This window comes from Hemiscyllium ocellatum, chromosome 29 (genome assembly GCF_020745735.1).
Source record: "Hemiscyllium ocellatum isolate sHemOce1 chromosome 29, sHemOce1.pat.X.cur, whole genome shotgun sequence".
In the NCBI taxonomy this organism is placed as follows: domain Eukaryota; kingdom Metazoa; phylum Chordata; class Chondrichthyes; order Orectolobiformes; family Hemiscylliidae; genus Hemiscyllium; species Hemiscyllium ocellatum.
The window spans coordinates 53,684,502-53,700,513 of record NC_083429.1 but is presented as its reverse complement, the minus strand read 5'-3'; the positions used below and the strand labels follow the sequence as shown (position 1 = coordinate 53,700,513).

Genomic DNA, 16,012 nt, shown 5'->3' with positions numbered 1-16,012 from the left:
AACATCTCATCTGTAAAGGGGCCTCACAATGTGGTCAGAACTACACTGTAGTGTCTGTTTTGATTGCTGTACTCAACTCCCAGACTCAGGGTTCAATCTTCAACTTCAGCTTCCAAGCTCAGAGTGCTACCTACATAGCCAGGACAGACACTGGGAGACTGTTTCAGAAAGGTTCAGTGTTATTTCAACAATCATTGTAAATTTTATTGTCATTATTTAGCGCACCTCTAAAGATCAATACACACACTCAGCTAGACCATCAGCGTGCATGTCCTTGATGGTTACTCGTTAATATCAATGTTTCAATTCACTTTGGCTATTTACATTTGTCAGCAACTCCCACAATGATGTGACACATGGTTATTAGATAGTTACGGGTGTAATAACTATCAGCATGCTTCAGTTTCATTAGAAAGATTGCCTGAAAGGCAAATGTTCTTATGAAAGGGTCATCCCAACTTTCCCCCGTCTCCATGACTGCTGTCTCATCTGCAAAATGTTCATAGTATTTTGCAACAATTATAGATGATACTATCCTGGATTACTGCAGTGTGAGAGAAATGATTCTGGAACTGTCAATAATTGCCGCCTTATTTGGTGTTAATTGGCTTCAATTAAATATTGAATATTTTACAAATACTTAACTTTTCATAAAATCTAACCAACAGTAAGTTATATTTCTCCTCAGTGCTCAAGCTCTGTATTTATTCAGAGTCACTTAACTCAGGTCAGATCATTGTACACAGCTCATTACTAAATCTAATTTTCATTAACAACATCTCAGGTCAAAATAAGGAGTCTGAAATGATCATATTTGGTGAAGGCAAGCTAGAAAGGAGCTCAGGCCAGCTGTTGGAACATGAATTTATTAGTGACTGTTTTTCCAATCAGAAATTCGGGAACCCAAAGAACGGCAAGAATATGGAACTGGTTCAGATGGTCAGCTAGTGTAAACATATTTAACGACAGGTTAGAAGAAATACACGAGGAAGGAATGGAAGGAATAGAATAGAAGGATCTGAAACAGTCTCCCAGTGTCTGTCCTGGCTATGTAGGTAGCACTCTGAGCTTGGAAGCTGAAGTTGAGGATTGAAGTTTTAATCTAGGAGTTGAGTACAGCAATCAAAACAGGCACTACAGTGTAGTTCTGATCACATTGTGAGGCCCCCTTACAGAAGAGATGTTAAGCTGAGACCTTTCTTGTGGATTTGGACAATTTATGGCCTTCAAAGATTCTATTGCACTATTTCAAAGAGGAGCAGGGAAACTGTATTGACCCCTCAATCGACTTTACAAAACAGATGATTTACTCCTTATTTCTTTACTGTTACTGGGTCTTCCTGGGTGCAGGCTGAGGTTTGATGAAGAGGGATGGGAGAAACTCAAGTGCAGCATAAGCACTGGCATGAATGGTGTTGGTCAAACAATGTTTCTGTGCTCAGCATACAGAGCAAATCCCAGTAATACATCCTTGTGTTGATAAAGACATATGTTTGTGGATGCTGTGTGGAAGTTGCACTGTAGGCCAACAACATGATTTGGGGGATGTGAGGACACTTTCATGTTGCAGTCAGAGCAAGTACTTCAGTATTTTGCTTGAACTGATGTTGTTGAGAGGGTGGGACTCAGTGTTTACTTAACTCTCCATTCCAAGGGAAAACTCAATATTTTCAACAGAGGACTGTTACGGAGTAACCATATGGGTGCAGAACTGGAACCACGTGGACCTGTTAAGGAGTAACCATATGGGTGCAGAACTGGAACCACGTGGACCTGTTAAGGAGTAACCATATGGGTGCAGAACTGGAACCACGTGGACCTGTTAAGGAGTAACCATATGGGTGCAGAACTGGAACCACGTGGACCTGTTAAGGAGTAACCATACGGGTGCAGAACTGGAACCACGTGGACCTGTTAAGGAGTAACCATATGGGTGCAGAACTGGAACCACGTGGCCCTGTTAAGGAGTAACCATATGGGTGCAGAACTGGAACCACGTGGACCTGTTAAGGAGTAACCATATGGGTGCAGAACTGGAACCACGTGGCCCTGTTAAGGAGGCCCATGGGTTTTCCTATTTGGCGTTTACATCAAACGAATCTTGTGCTCAGTTTTACTGATTTTTATTCCAGACTTTCTTTTATAAACTGAATTCAAATAGCTCCAACAAACAGATAAGACTTCAACTCAACGCCTGGATTATTAGTTAAGATTTCAGGATTACTAAGGGCAGTACCCCTCACACACTGTAAACACCAGATAGAACATTATTTACAGAGTATCTGATTTAAATAAACACTTACCAAAAACTGTGAGATTAACCTGGCTCTCTCGATTTCCTGTCGGAAAGGTTGCAAACTCACAGATGTAGACACCTTCATCTGACAGCTCTAAGTTAAACAACTGGATTGTTGCATCATCCAGTGATGGCTTCTTAAAAGACACCCTGCCTTTGTGGGGAGGCAAGACAGAGACCCCCATAGTTGGATGAAAAATGGCAATATTCTGCTTCGACCCATTGGTTGCCTTTTGCCATGTGACTTGAGTGATTTTGATGTTGGGATTGTTGTTTGTGAAGGTGCAGCTCAAAGTCACATTGGTTCCAATAAATCCAGACACACTGTCGTCCACAATCACCGTCTGGGCCTGAAAAACTACAACAACGTGATCTTATTACAAACTGGTCAATTATATAATCAAAGATATCACAAACATACAGTCACTTAAAATATTGTAGCAATTTAAAAGAAAGAACTTGTATCTGGTTTAGTACCTTTAACACTCCTGCGATGCCCAGAGTACTTCCCAGCCAATAACATGCTACGATTTCACTTTGCAACCTAGCTTTAACCAATCAAATCTCATCAATAGAAACCACAGGTTCAAGTATTCTGTTTTTTGGTGGTGTTGGTTGAAAAAAGTTAAAAATCACACAACACCAGGTTATAGTCCAACAGGTTTAATTGGAAGCACACTAGCTTTCGGAGCGACGCTCCTTCATCAGGTGGTAGTGGAGGGCTCAATCCTAACAGAATTTATAGCAAAAATTTACAGTGTGATGTAACTGAAATTATACACTGAAAAACTGATTGTCTGTTAAGCCTTTCATCTGTTAGAATACAGTGATAGTTTCACTTCTTTCATGTGTAAATCACAAAACTCTTTTTTTAAAGTTGCATTCTTGGGTTAGCTGTTGACAATGGTGATAGCTAGACAATATGTTGAAGAACAAACACTGGCTAAGGCACTAGGAAAATCCAGTTGTTCCTCTTCAAAAGTGTCATGGTATCTTTTGTGTCTACTTGTGCTGGCTGACAGCTGGTTCAGACAAAGGCTAGCTTCTCAGAGAGTGGTACATTCCTTGAGATACTGCTCAGATGTCTCAGCCTGCATAATGCAGTCCTATTCCTAGGATAGGATTTGAACATCGTATCTTCACAGAGACGAAACGACAGTGTCGCCCATCAAGCTACTTGCAACGGAAAATTATATTACAGATAAAAATAACACACACACACATTTTAATTTCATTATTGGAGGGTGACTCATTACCCACAAGAGAATTTAACAATAAAAAAGGGGATTTAAAGACTAACTTGTAAGTATTTCAGGAGCCTTTTTATCCCCCATTCATTCAAAGGACATAGACATCACCGGCTAGGATTTTTATTGATAGTCAGCTTATTGCTGTAGGCCGAACTGGTTAAGATTGGAAGATTTCCTTCGCTAAAAGTCATTAGTGAATAAAAAAAAACAACAATTGATACGGTCATCATTAGACTCTCAATACAGACTTTTATTAGGTTCGAGTTCCACTCCCTGTGATGGCAGGATTCAAATCCAGGTTCCGGTACATGACCTGGATCTTTGGATTACTAGTCAGTGACAATATCACCATGGCAACACTGAGCCCCTGTTTAAGCATGTGTGAGTGAAGGAGTTCTTGGGGTGGTGATGTGAATTGGGTTGTGATGGGAGAGTTTTAAGGCAAAAAAAAATGTTGAGGAATATTCCCTTATTTTAGTTTAAAAGGATCAGGATTCTTGCTGTGTTTGGGTAAGAGCCCATAGATTAGAAAGCTGTTATTTTTGGTTTGCAGAAATATTGGTTGAAGTTAGATCTATCAAGCAGTTTCTCCTAGAGAAAGTTATTCAGAAAAGCTAGGAGAACATTACACAGTGTAACAGTTCTAGTTAGAAAGCTCCAGAGAGGAAGTGTTTGTCTTGAATCCTGAAGAGTGTTTTGAAATGGAGAAAGTCTATAATCAGTTAAGTGACTAATCAAGGAAAGGGCTACCAGACTCTCAAGATCGAGAATTGGAAAAAATACTTAAATTAAACTGACAGCTCTCATAGAGGAGTGACGTCTCTCTGGTGTCTGAGTTCTATAACATGATGGTGCTAGCATAGATGGGATTTTATGTTTACTGCGTTTCAAAATCATTCAAATTGTTTTAGATTTAAATAATTTACTTTATTCTATTTTATCAAATTCTTTGCACAATTAAGCCAAAATCTGCAGCACTGTGTGCCTGTATTTCAGTATACCTTGTTACAAAAACCAAAAAGAATCTATCAAGCTGTTTTACTGTCTGAGTTGCCCAGCTGTGACCATAGCTGGTCTCATAACACCATCTTCAAACAAGCATCTTACAAAATATGATCCATAACGCTTCACACCAGTTTGAGGGAGAGCCATGAGTGGGAGCACACACAGTCCAACATGTTAACTGTATGTTTCATCCATTGCTGTGACGACAGGCAGTAGTCAGACAGACAACAAGTGTGCAATTATTTCCAATTCAGCAATGAGCCTGAAACCATTTTGTTTAAATGCCACTACAGCTGCTGCCCAATATACAGCGCTACGTTCAGGCCTGGGCATTGACATCCATTTCTATGGCGAGCACATATACCTGGTGAATTAAACAACTGATGATTAGAACAGGTTCCAGCAACATTGCTCCAGATTCCCTTTCAACCAGCCTGAAAAATCCAAATGACCAGAAACACAAAGAACTTTTCTCCTATTGATTATCCTTGTTATTTACAGCACTCTGAATCATTTCAGCAGCAGATTATTAATCACTGAATACTGATTACAACTAATTATACAATGATGGACTATTACAATTCATTATTCAACACTATTACAATCACTCTGCACAGTTCTGTTTGTTTAACATAGCTGATCAACTTTTACCAAGATTCCCCGTTGCTGTGAATACCCAGAGGTGCAGCAACTTGGACGCGAAACCAAAGCAGATCGTGTGTAGTGTGAATCTTGTCCTTTTTAACATTTTAAATTGTGCATAGCTGCTGCCTGTGACAGGTTTGTGATTTTGTCAGAAAGATCTAAATGATTCCAAGTAGATTACTGGATTAGTGGTGCTGGAAGAGCACAGCAGTTCAGGCAGCATCCAAGGTGCAGCGAAATTGACGTTTCAGGCAAAAGCCCTTCTGATCCAAAAGCTACACTGTACACAAATCAGGGTTATGCCATGAAAATCAACCTTTGTGTTTATATACAACAAGCCCCTGGAGGTATATCACATTAATTAGCCCTCAGCCTGCCTTGGAGTCCAGTAATGAAATACTCAGATCAACAATGTATGCTCACAAGACAAAATTAATCAATTCTTGGAGCTGTGTGGCTGTTTTCTCCATGTTTCCAGATAATTATTCATTATTTTTCATGCCAAGAGTTCCCTTATAACGGCGCACAGTAGGAATACCTCTCATTGCTGGGCCTGAATTCCTAAACGTATTAAACCAATTACTGAGTAAAATAGCAATTTTTCAGAAGTTACATGGATAGACTGTGCAAGCTGGGCTAATTTTACAGTCTGAAATTAGTTTATAGGGATTCGGACAAGGTATGATAGATCTGCACACGTGCAGTTCTGTTAATAGTCACGCTCACCTGCAGTTCTGCAAATGTATTCCTTGCTTTCTCTGAAATGCTGAGAATTCTTAAATGTATAGAAGTATTAATAAACCCCAACTCTGCAGTTACTGAGATTAGAATCTGCCTCATTACAATAACCACAGCCCTACAGTGACAGATTTGCACCTTCTGTGTTTTTAATGTTTATTGGCCCACCATGTCCTTTCCTGTTGATCAGTACGCATATTGTTTTCGAATCAATCCTCCTAGTTGTTACTTTTCCATTTGTTTCGGGGATGTGAGTATCCCTAACTTTTCCCAGGGAGGTGTTGCTGAGTTGCAATCCATGTGATATAGATGCTCCTGGATCTTTACCCAGCACCAAGGAAGGAACAGCGACATCGCTTCAGGTCAGGATGGTATCCAGTTTGGAAGCATGTCTGTGCCCTTCCAGGCACTGGAAGTCACGCATTTGGAAGGCGCTAATGAAAGAACCTGGTGAGTTGTTGCTCTGCATCTTGTTAAAAAAAAACTCATCTCTAAATTCTTGAGGCCTAGGTCTCAGCTCCCTGCTCTGTAACTTGATCATCAATTTCCTGACCTATAGATCACAATCAGAAAGGATAGACAAGACTTCCTCCACCATAATCCTCAACACTGGTGCCCCAGGAAGGCTGTGTCCTCAGCCCCTTACTATACTCCCTACACATTCATGACTGCGGCGCCAAATTCCACCCCAACTGCATTTACAAGTTTGCTGACGTCGTCAACATTGTAGGTTGGATCTCAAACAACGATGAGACAGAATAAAGAGATTAGTTCACACAGCGTTGCCCTTTGATGTGAAGGGCACAACTTGTCACTGGCCACTTGGGTGTTTCACTTGTGTCTTTCACTGTGTCTGACACCTACACACACACATGACATAGGTGTGGCGGGGGGGGGGAAGGTGATTAGTGGCATGGTGCAAAGACACCAATCAATGTCAGCAAAATGAAGGAGCTGACTTCAGGAAATGGAGTAGAGGGCACGTCCCTGTCTGCCTCAATGGGGATGAGGGGGAGTTGGTTGTGACTGTCAGGTTCCTGGGAGTGATGATCACCAACAATCTGTCCTGGTCCACACATGTCGATGAGGCAGTCAAGAAAGCACAACAACATCTCTACTTCCTCAGGTGGCTAAGGAAATTCAGCCTGTCCACAATGACTCATTAATTTTTCTTGATGCGCCATGGAAAGCATCCTGTCTGGATACATCACAGCATGTTTTGGTAAATGCTCTTCCCAAAACTGTGAGAAACTACACACAGTTGTGAACACAGCCCAGTCCATCACAAAAACCAGCCTTCTTTCCAATGACTTGGGAAAGCAACCAATAAAATCAAAGATCCTATGTACCCTGGCTATGCTCTCTTCCATCAGGTAGAAGATATAAAAGCTTGTATACACTTAAGAACAGATTCAAGAACAGCTTCTTCCCTGCTGTTTTCTTTTGAACAAACCTCTCAAAGGTTAATTCTGATCTCTCGCGCTCTCTGTACCTTCTCAGTGGCTGCAACACCATACTCTGCTCTCTGTTCTGCTACCCTGATGTACTTTGTATGGTACGAACCATCTGTACAGCACGCAAAACACGTTTCATTGTATTTGGTACGTGATACAAAAAAAAATCAAACAAACTGGAGGTGGTGCACACTGGTACAACTGTATGGGTTGAAGGTGGTACGTGTGATGCCAATCAGGCAGACTGCTTTATCCTGGATGATGTCAAGCTTCTTGAGTGTTGTTGGAGCTGCACCCATCCTAGCAAGTGGGGAATATTCCATCACACTCCAAACGGTAGATGGTGGACAGGCTTTGGGGAGTCAGGAGGTGAGTTACTTGCTGCAGGATTCTTAGCTTCTGACCTGCTCTTGTAGCCACTGTGTTACTGAGTACGGCTAGTCCAGCTAAGTTTCTGGTCAACGGTAACCCCCAGGATGTTGATGGTGGGGATTCAGTGATGGTAATGCCATGGAACATCAAGGGTCAATGATTCAATTCTCTCTTGTTGGAGATGATTCTTGTCTAGGACTCATTTGGCGTGAATGTTACCTGCTACTAATCTGTCCAAGTTGGATTATTATCCAGGTCTTACCACGTGGTTGAGGATTCCCTCTGTTTGATTAGACTTACAGTGTGGAAACAGGCCCTTCGGCCCAACAAGTCCACACCGACCCGCCGAAGCGCAACCCACCCATACCCCTACATTTACCCCTTACCTAACACTACGGGCAATTTAGCTTGGCCAATTCACCTAACCCGCACATCTTTGGACTGTGGGAGGAAACCGGAGCACCCGGAGGAAACCCACGCAGACACGGGGAGAACGTGCAAACTCCACACAGTCAGTCGCCTGAGTCGGGAATTGAACCCGGGTCTACAGGCGCTGTGAGGCAGCAGTGCTCACTACTTTAATGGGTTCTACATTGGCCATGACTTCATTAATTGCAGGTTCAGAGCTTGATTGAGAACACTGATTCAAAACTTTGGAGTAAATTAACATTTTAAAAAATAAGGATATCAATGACATAGAAGACATTGAGTGGTGTGACCAAATCAGAATGGTAAAGGAAAGATCGTGCACGAATTTCATAAAACCATCAAAATCTTTGTTCAAGATTCCACTTTCCTGTAACTCAGACAAGGCAATGGTCAAGAAAAACAAAATAATGGTGACCAACTACATCCTGCTTCAGATGAAAAATTAAACTGATCATTGTGTCTTTAATTGGTTGATCACTGAATTTGTGAAAGGATTTCAAAGGCACTGAACAGCATTAACAGTGAGACTGGTCAGAAGGACACAGCTCCCATTCCACTCCGTCCATACTTCACACAGAAAGGATTCTTCTTGAAGCTCAATTTTGTCAAATTTTAGTTGTGGGTGTGTGGGTGAATCCAGTTTCATGTACTCTGGAGCCTTCACATTAAATCACCCAAATTAAACTGTAGATCATGAGCACAGGTATCTCAGCTCAAGGGAATCGTCTGTATTGAGCACACACACACTCCTGCATTCTGTGCTTCCCCTGAAACATTCCCAATTCATACTCTCCCGCAGCATTATGGTAATAAAGCTGCTTGCTCCAGTCCAACATTTTTCTATGAAGCAGAAAAATACAGGAATCAATTTCTGGCTCTGAAAAACAGAGTCAATTTCTATTTATTAACAAACCAAGATTTCAGACCTCTGATGTTATTGTTGTATTATGTTGTCAAAGAAAATCATTCGCGATAAGAGGATATAAACATAATCACCACTTTACAAAAAAAAATGCTGCAAGAGACTTTCAAAAATGACAGGCTTTGGTGAGAGGTTAGACTTGTGGTTATGTGCTTGTAGGTGGCTATGCTCAATCAAGGCAGCTTGCCTTAGTATTTGAGTCACGGACATGTATTGCCGCGGTGACTGAGGTTTGTGTTTTATGAGGAAGATGCACTGATGCTTTAACATCCTCCAGGGTCCATTGGAAGTCCATGCTTGAGGACATTGGGTAGGTTAATTGATCGGCTGATGTTCAAAGTCAGAGTCAGGAAGAAAAGCAGTAAACATTCCCAGGAAGAAACTGGGAATTTATTTTCTCAGTGTTTCAGAGTAAGTGAAAAGTCATCATCAGACTGGGGCTAAAAGTACGCTGTTCTCCATTCCTAGTGATGTCATCGTAAAGAGACATTGCAAATGTACCGACTAAACTTAAAAAGAATTCAGGATTCAGAGAAGTTTCTATAAACTGTATTTAGGTTGAACCAGAGATTACGTGTTATCTTGATGACAGCTTGCAATGGGCTCCCAGTTTACAATTACAGCTACAGGTATCTGGCTGAATTGAGAGGATTCTTCATTCGATAGCTGATCAATAAACTTCTAAATGATGATAACTGGCACAGTGTGGCATACTGGTCCCCTGATGAAGGAGCGTCGCTCCGAAAGCTAGTGTGCTTCCAATTAAACCTGTTGGACTATAACCTGGTGCTGTGTGATTTTTAACTTTGTACACCCCAGTCCAACACCGGCATCTCCAAATCATGGTCTCCTCCAGACAGGATTGGGGTTTTGCTTTTCATGTTGTCCTTTGATTTCTTTAATGTTGGTTTCATGTCAACATCACTTGCTGGGAATTGTTTTCGGATTGTTCCTTTCAGGGTTAATAAGACAATGGGGCTATTTTCTTCCCAATCTTTTATCATTGTTCACACATGAACAATTTACAACTTAATTATGCAGAAGATGTTGCAATGCAGCAGGCTGTAACAGAAAGCAGACTGACAAGATGTTCTGTTGCAGCAACAAGAGGAAAGCAGGCTTCCTTCTCCCTTGGAAACAGAGAGTCTTTGCCAGGACACATAAAGGGGGACTGATACTCCCCCCCTCCCCTTAATGGGTTGTCTCAAGAACCTTGCTCATGAATTAGAGAAGTTTAAAAAAAATAAACCCTCAATAAATCATTAAATGGTGAAGAGCTGAGAAACAATTAGATCCATGCCTGTTAGTTAGTTCTCTGCTTCAGTAGAAATACATACCATGGAGTTCACAGGAGTCAGAGTATAGTTTCTCACATTGACACCAGCTCACTCTTTACTAAAGCGATATTCCCAATATTGCTGTGAGGTAAACACTATTTACCTCCAGAAAACAAATCACACCTCAAGAAACAACCACTAACATCACTGACGGCGATATTGTAAAACGCTTAGAGCTCTAGAGAAGATGACAGGCTTCTCACTCAGGCTAGAGAGTCTAGCACAAAGGGAGCACAGTGTTACAGGGGGAAGGGGTGGGGGGGGGGCCTGGGTTAGAGAAAGGGAAGTGATGGGGAGAGCGAGTGGAAGGCAGAGTAGGGAGGCGAGGGAGAGGCAAGTGAGGGAGAGACAGCATATGGAGGTGAGGGGGAGTGAGGGAGAAGCAGAGTAGGGAGGTGAGAGGGAGTGAGGGAGAAGCAGAGTAGGGAGGTGAGAGGGAGTGAGGGAGAAGCAGAGTAGGGAGGTGAGAGGGAGTGAGGGAGAAGCAGAGTAGGGAGGTGAGGGAGGGAAAGGCAGAGGAGGGAGGTGAGGGGGAGTGAGGGAGAGGAGAATAGGGACATGAGGGGGAGTGAGGGAGAGGCAGAGTAGGGAGGTGAGGGGGAGTGCAGGAGTGGCAGAGTAGGGAGGTGAGAGGGAGTGAGGGAAAGGCAGAGGAGGGAGGTGAGGGGGAGTGAGGGAAAGACAGAGGAGGGAGGTGAGGGGGAGTGAGGGAAAGACAGAGGAGAGAGGTGAGGGGGAGTGAGGGATAGGCAGAGGAGGGAGGTGAGGGGGAGTGAGGGAAAGACAGAGGAGGGAGGTGAGGGGGAGTGAGGGAGAGGCAGAGGAGGGAGGTGAGGGGGAGTGAGGGAGAGGGAGGTGAGGGGGAGTGTAGGAGAGGAGACAGCAGAGGAAGAGGAGACAGCAGAGGGAGGTGAGGGGGAGTGAGGGAGAGGCAGAGTAGGGAGGTGAGGGAGAGTGAGGGAGAGGAGACAGCTGAGGGAGGTAAGGGAGAGTGAGGGAGGGGAGGCAGCAGAGGGAGGTGAGGGGTATGCATGTGAGGAGGGTGTGGTTTCAATCAGCAAGCAAGCAACTCCAGACAGGAAGTGCGATTTTGGGTTTAAAATAGAACGAACGTACTCCGTAACTACGTTAAAATTATGTTAAATATGGAGACAGTGATCTTTGGGGAGTGTCCCAATTTACAAAGTATACTCAACTGAAAACACATCATTAAACAGGTTGTAAATGGGGATGGTGATGGTGAGGGGCGGAAGGTGAGAGACCATCCTGTTATCAAATAACAGCACAGACTCGAGTAGTGGAATGAGTTACTCCTGTTCCGATTTCTTACACTGACAATTAACTTTAACTACAATTAACTCCGTCCCACTCGGTCAGGCCCCCACTCTCAGTCGTGTTCTGACAGAATACCGTCAGCAAATTTAAAAATTCACTTTCTCGTTTCCCATCAGGCCTCTGAAAAAACTCACTTTCTGTGGCTTTCTAGTTATAAAGTGGACTTGGATAATCAAATAAGACACAAATTAACTCAGGATTGTATTTACAAGTGGGTTAAAAGCATCAGCCACCAAATAATTCACCTGCAGTTGTGAGTGTGTAATGTACTCTGTACTGAGTGAGCTCAGGGGAGATGAACGGTGGCTGAATTGACTAGTCTCAGTAGTAGCTTAAGCTAGTGTTTCCAAATAAACCTGGCATTGTGAGATTTTTAACTTCACCCATCCCAGTCCAACACCAGCTCCTGCACATCATACCTTAAGCTAGGCAGGGGAGGGGTGGAAAGTGCATCGATGCAATGGGGCAAGGTCAGACACTGTTAGACACTCAAAGTCAATACCCATGAGGAAAAGAATGGTGAATATTCTCCACAGAACCATTGCCTGCACTGGGACACTGGGACATTTCAGGGCTATGGGGACAGGCTGAAGATTAGGTTAGAAAAGTAAAAACGATCTTGCAGCTTTTTGAGGATTTATCCAAGATCATCGTCATTCTGAAATAATTTTCTTCTTAATGATAGGAGAAAGTAAGGACTGCAGACACTGGAGACCAAAGTTGAGAATGTGGTGCTGGAAAAGCACAGCAGGTTAGGCATCATTCAAGGAGCACGGGAATCAATGTTTTGGGCATAAGCCCTTCAGCAGGATTGAGGCTTGTTCGGGGGGGGTGGAGGGGTTGTGGGGAGGGGGTGGGGGGGTGGTTGTGGTTGTGGCGGTTTGCAAAAGATTAATGGGAGGGGATTGGGTTGGGGGAAGGTAGCTGAGAGTATGATAGGTGGATGAAGGTGGGGACAAGGTGATACGTCAGAGAGGAGGGTGGAGGATAGTTGGGAAAGATGATGGATAGGTCAGGAGGGCGGTGCCGAGTTGGAGGCTTGGGGCTGGAATAAGGTGGGGGAGGGGAAATGAGGAAACTGGTGAAATCCACACGAATCCCATGTGGTTGCAGGGTCCCAAGGTGGAAGATCTGACATAAATCAACTGGACAACTGAGATATTTGTATCATCGATAGTCACAGGTGAGGTGCCGGAAGACTGAAAGTGGCTAACGTGGTGCTACTGTTTAAGAACGGTGGTAGGGACAAGCCAGGGAACTATAGACCGGTGAGCCTGACCTCAGTGGTGGGCAAGTTGTTGGAGAGAATCCTGAGGGACAGGATGTACATGTATTTGAAAAGGCAAGGACTGATTAGGGATAGTCAACATGGCTTTGTGTGTGGGAAATCATGTCTCACAAACTTGATTGAGTATTTTGAAGAAGTAACAAAGAAGATTGATGAGGGCAGAGCAGTACATGTGATCTATATGGACTTCAGTAAGGTGTTCGACAAGGTTCCCCATGGGAGACTGGTTAGCAAGGTTAGGTCTCATGGAATACAGGGAGAACTAGCCATTTAGATACAGAACTGGCTCAAAGGCAGAAGACAGAGGGTGGTGGTGGAGGGTTATTTTTCAGACTGGAGGCCTGTGACCAGTGGAGTGCCACAAGGATCGGTGCTGGGTCCTCTACTTTTTATCATTTACATAAATGATTTGGATGTGAGCATAACAGGTATAGTTAGTAAATTTGCAGATGACACCAAAATTGAAGGTGTAGTGGACAGCGAAGAAGATTACCTCAGATTACAAAAGGATCTTGACCAGATGGGCCAATGGGCTGAGGAGTGGCAGATGGAGTTTAATTTAAATAACTGCGAGGTGCTGCATTTTGGGAAAGCAAATCTGAGCAGGACTTATACACTTAATGGTAAGGTCATGGGAAGTGTTGCTGAACAAAGAGACCTTGGGAGTGCAGGTTCATAGCTCCTTGAAAGTGGAGTCGCAGGTAGATAGGACAGTGAAGAAGGCGTTTGGTATGCTTTCCTTTATTGGTCAGAGTACTGAGTGCAGGAGTTGGGAGGTCATGTTGCGGCTGTACAGGACATTGGTTAGGCCCCTGTTGGAATATTGCGTGCAGTTCTGGTCTCCTTCCTACCGGAAAGATGTTGTGATACTTGAAAGGGTTCAGAAAAGATTTACAAGGATGTTGCCAGGGTTGGAGGATTTGAGCTACAGGGAGAGGCTAAACAGGCTGGGGCTGTTTTCCCTGGAGCGTCGGAGGCTGAGGGGTGACCTTATAGAGGCTTATAAAATCATGAGGAGCATGGATAGGATAAATAGACCAAATCCAGAACTAGAGGGCATAGGTTTAGGGTGAGAGTGGAAAGATATAAACGAGACCTAAGGGGCAACGTTTTCAAGCAGAGGGTGGTACGTGTATGGAATGAGCTGCCAGAGGAAGTGGTGGAGGCTGGTACAATTGCAACATTTAAAAGGCATCTGGATGGGTACATGAATGAGAAGGGTTTGGAGGGATATGGGCCGTGTGGGACTAGATTGGGTTGGGATATCTGGTCGGCATGGACAGGTTGGACCAAATGGTCTGTTTCCGTGCTGTACATCTCTAAGTCTTCTCAAAATGTTTAAAAATGTACAAAAAAATCTCAAAACCACAAAGACCCAAATTTGCCAGACTGACTGCTATCCAGGACAAAAGCAAACACACCCCTAGGTTACTTCAGTAGTAGTGACAATAGAAATGAACTTTAACAAGAACAATGAAAAGAAAGTATTCATGATTTGGAGATGCTGGTGTTGGACTGAGGTGTACAAAGTTAAAAATCACACAACACAGGTTAGAGTCCAACAGGTTTAATTGGAAGCACATTAGCTTTCGGAGCGACGCTCCTTCATCAGGTGATTCACCTGATGAAGGAGCGTCGCTCCGAAAGCTAGTGTGCTTCCAATTAAACCTGTTGGACTCTAACCTGGTGTTGTGTGATTTTTAACAATGCAAAGAAAGGATTTCTAACTTAAGGAAATTAAACTATTCCGCTTCAAAGCCCCCAAACACACAATCATGATTAAGATAGACAAAGGACCAGTGATTTAACACTTGACAATGGGTAGTAAAAGAATACAGACAAGGTAAACAAAAATCCCAAGATCAAAAGTCCTGATCACAAGGTGAAAATCCCATTTTCTCTTCCAATCCTTTGGATTTTCGCAATGGTGAGACTCTCTAGCCTGTGCGGTGATGGTTGATCATGGAAACTTTGGTCTAGTCTTCTGCTCGTTCCTTCTTTTCAGCTTCCTGGGGTTTCCTATCTTTCTCTCTTCATGCAACAGGGAAGAAAAAGAGGAGATGCTTTCTGTCCGCAGGCTCTAGATGTTTCCATTCTGCTGCTCTTGGCACTTACAGCTTTTTCAACACTCTGCAGTTCAACTGGAGAACTGTTGCCAGAGAAAATTTCCTTTATTCTAAAGATTCTTGATGCGGTTCAGTCTCTGCTTCCAAACAGCAATATTGTAACGGACAGCTCAACAATATGTTACACTTAATTTTTAAGTTACAAAAGACTTTCCCGTTTTCAGTGAAAACAATCCAAGTTCCTTTTCAGTTAATAATCCCAAGAAAAGAAAACAACGTGGTCTCTTCCTCTAGTCAAACAATCTCAACCATCACTGTTCATCAATAAAAAAGGTACACTCAACAAAAAGGCTTCCTGTTTCCTGAAACTAAACTAGATAGCCCTGCTATTATGACAGCCTTTACAGAATGCTGTAAGATTGGAAATAATGTACAAAATCTGAACTTGGCTACTTGGCAGGGGTTTGGAGACTGTGCCTCAGTTGAATAAGGTAACCAGATGTAGTTTTTACAAAGGCACATAATGTAAAATGAATCCTGATATCCAAACACAGAGTTTCTAATTCAGGTTAATCCATTATGCGCCACCTGGTTCCTTTGAAAGAAAAAACACAGCCAGAAGTTGTTGTGTAATCTTGATGGGAGTCAAGAATCCATTCATCAGCAAGTTCAGGTTATCCAGCCATTTCTTTTTCCCATGGTATGTGGATTCCTACGCTGTACATCCAATCAGGATTGAACATCTGTGACCAACGTCATTTCTGTTGAACACTTGGAAGACCATAAGTACAAACTATTGGCTATTGAGGGAGTGCAGCGTAGGTTCACGAGGTCAATTCCCGGAATGGTGGGACTATCATATGTTGAAAGATTGG

At 43.1% G+C, this 16,012-nt stretch overlaps 1 protein-coding gene across 1 annotated transcript in view; it reads right to left on the bottom strand.

Moving 5' to 3' along the window:
- nectin1b (nectin cell adhesion molecule 1b) overlaps positions 1–16,012 on the bottom strand; it is a 229,375-nt gene that overhangs the window by 96,980 nt on the left and 116,383 nt on the right. The window contains exon 2 of the mRNA XM_060847081.1: positions 2,304–2,654. Within this exon, the coding sequence (XP_060703064.1) occupies positions 2,304–2,654 (351 nt within the window). The remainder of the gene's footprint in view (positions 1–2,303; positions 2,655–16,012) is intronic.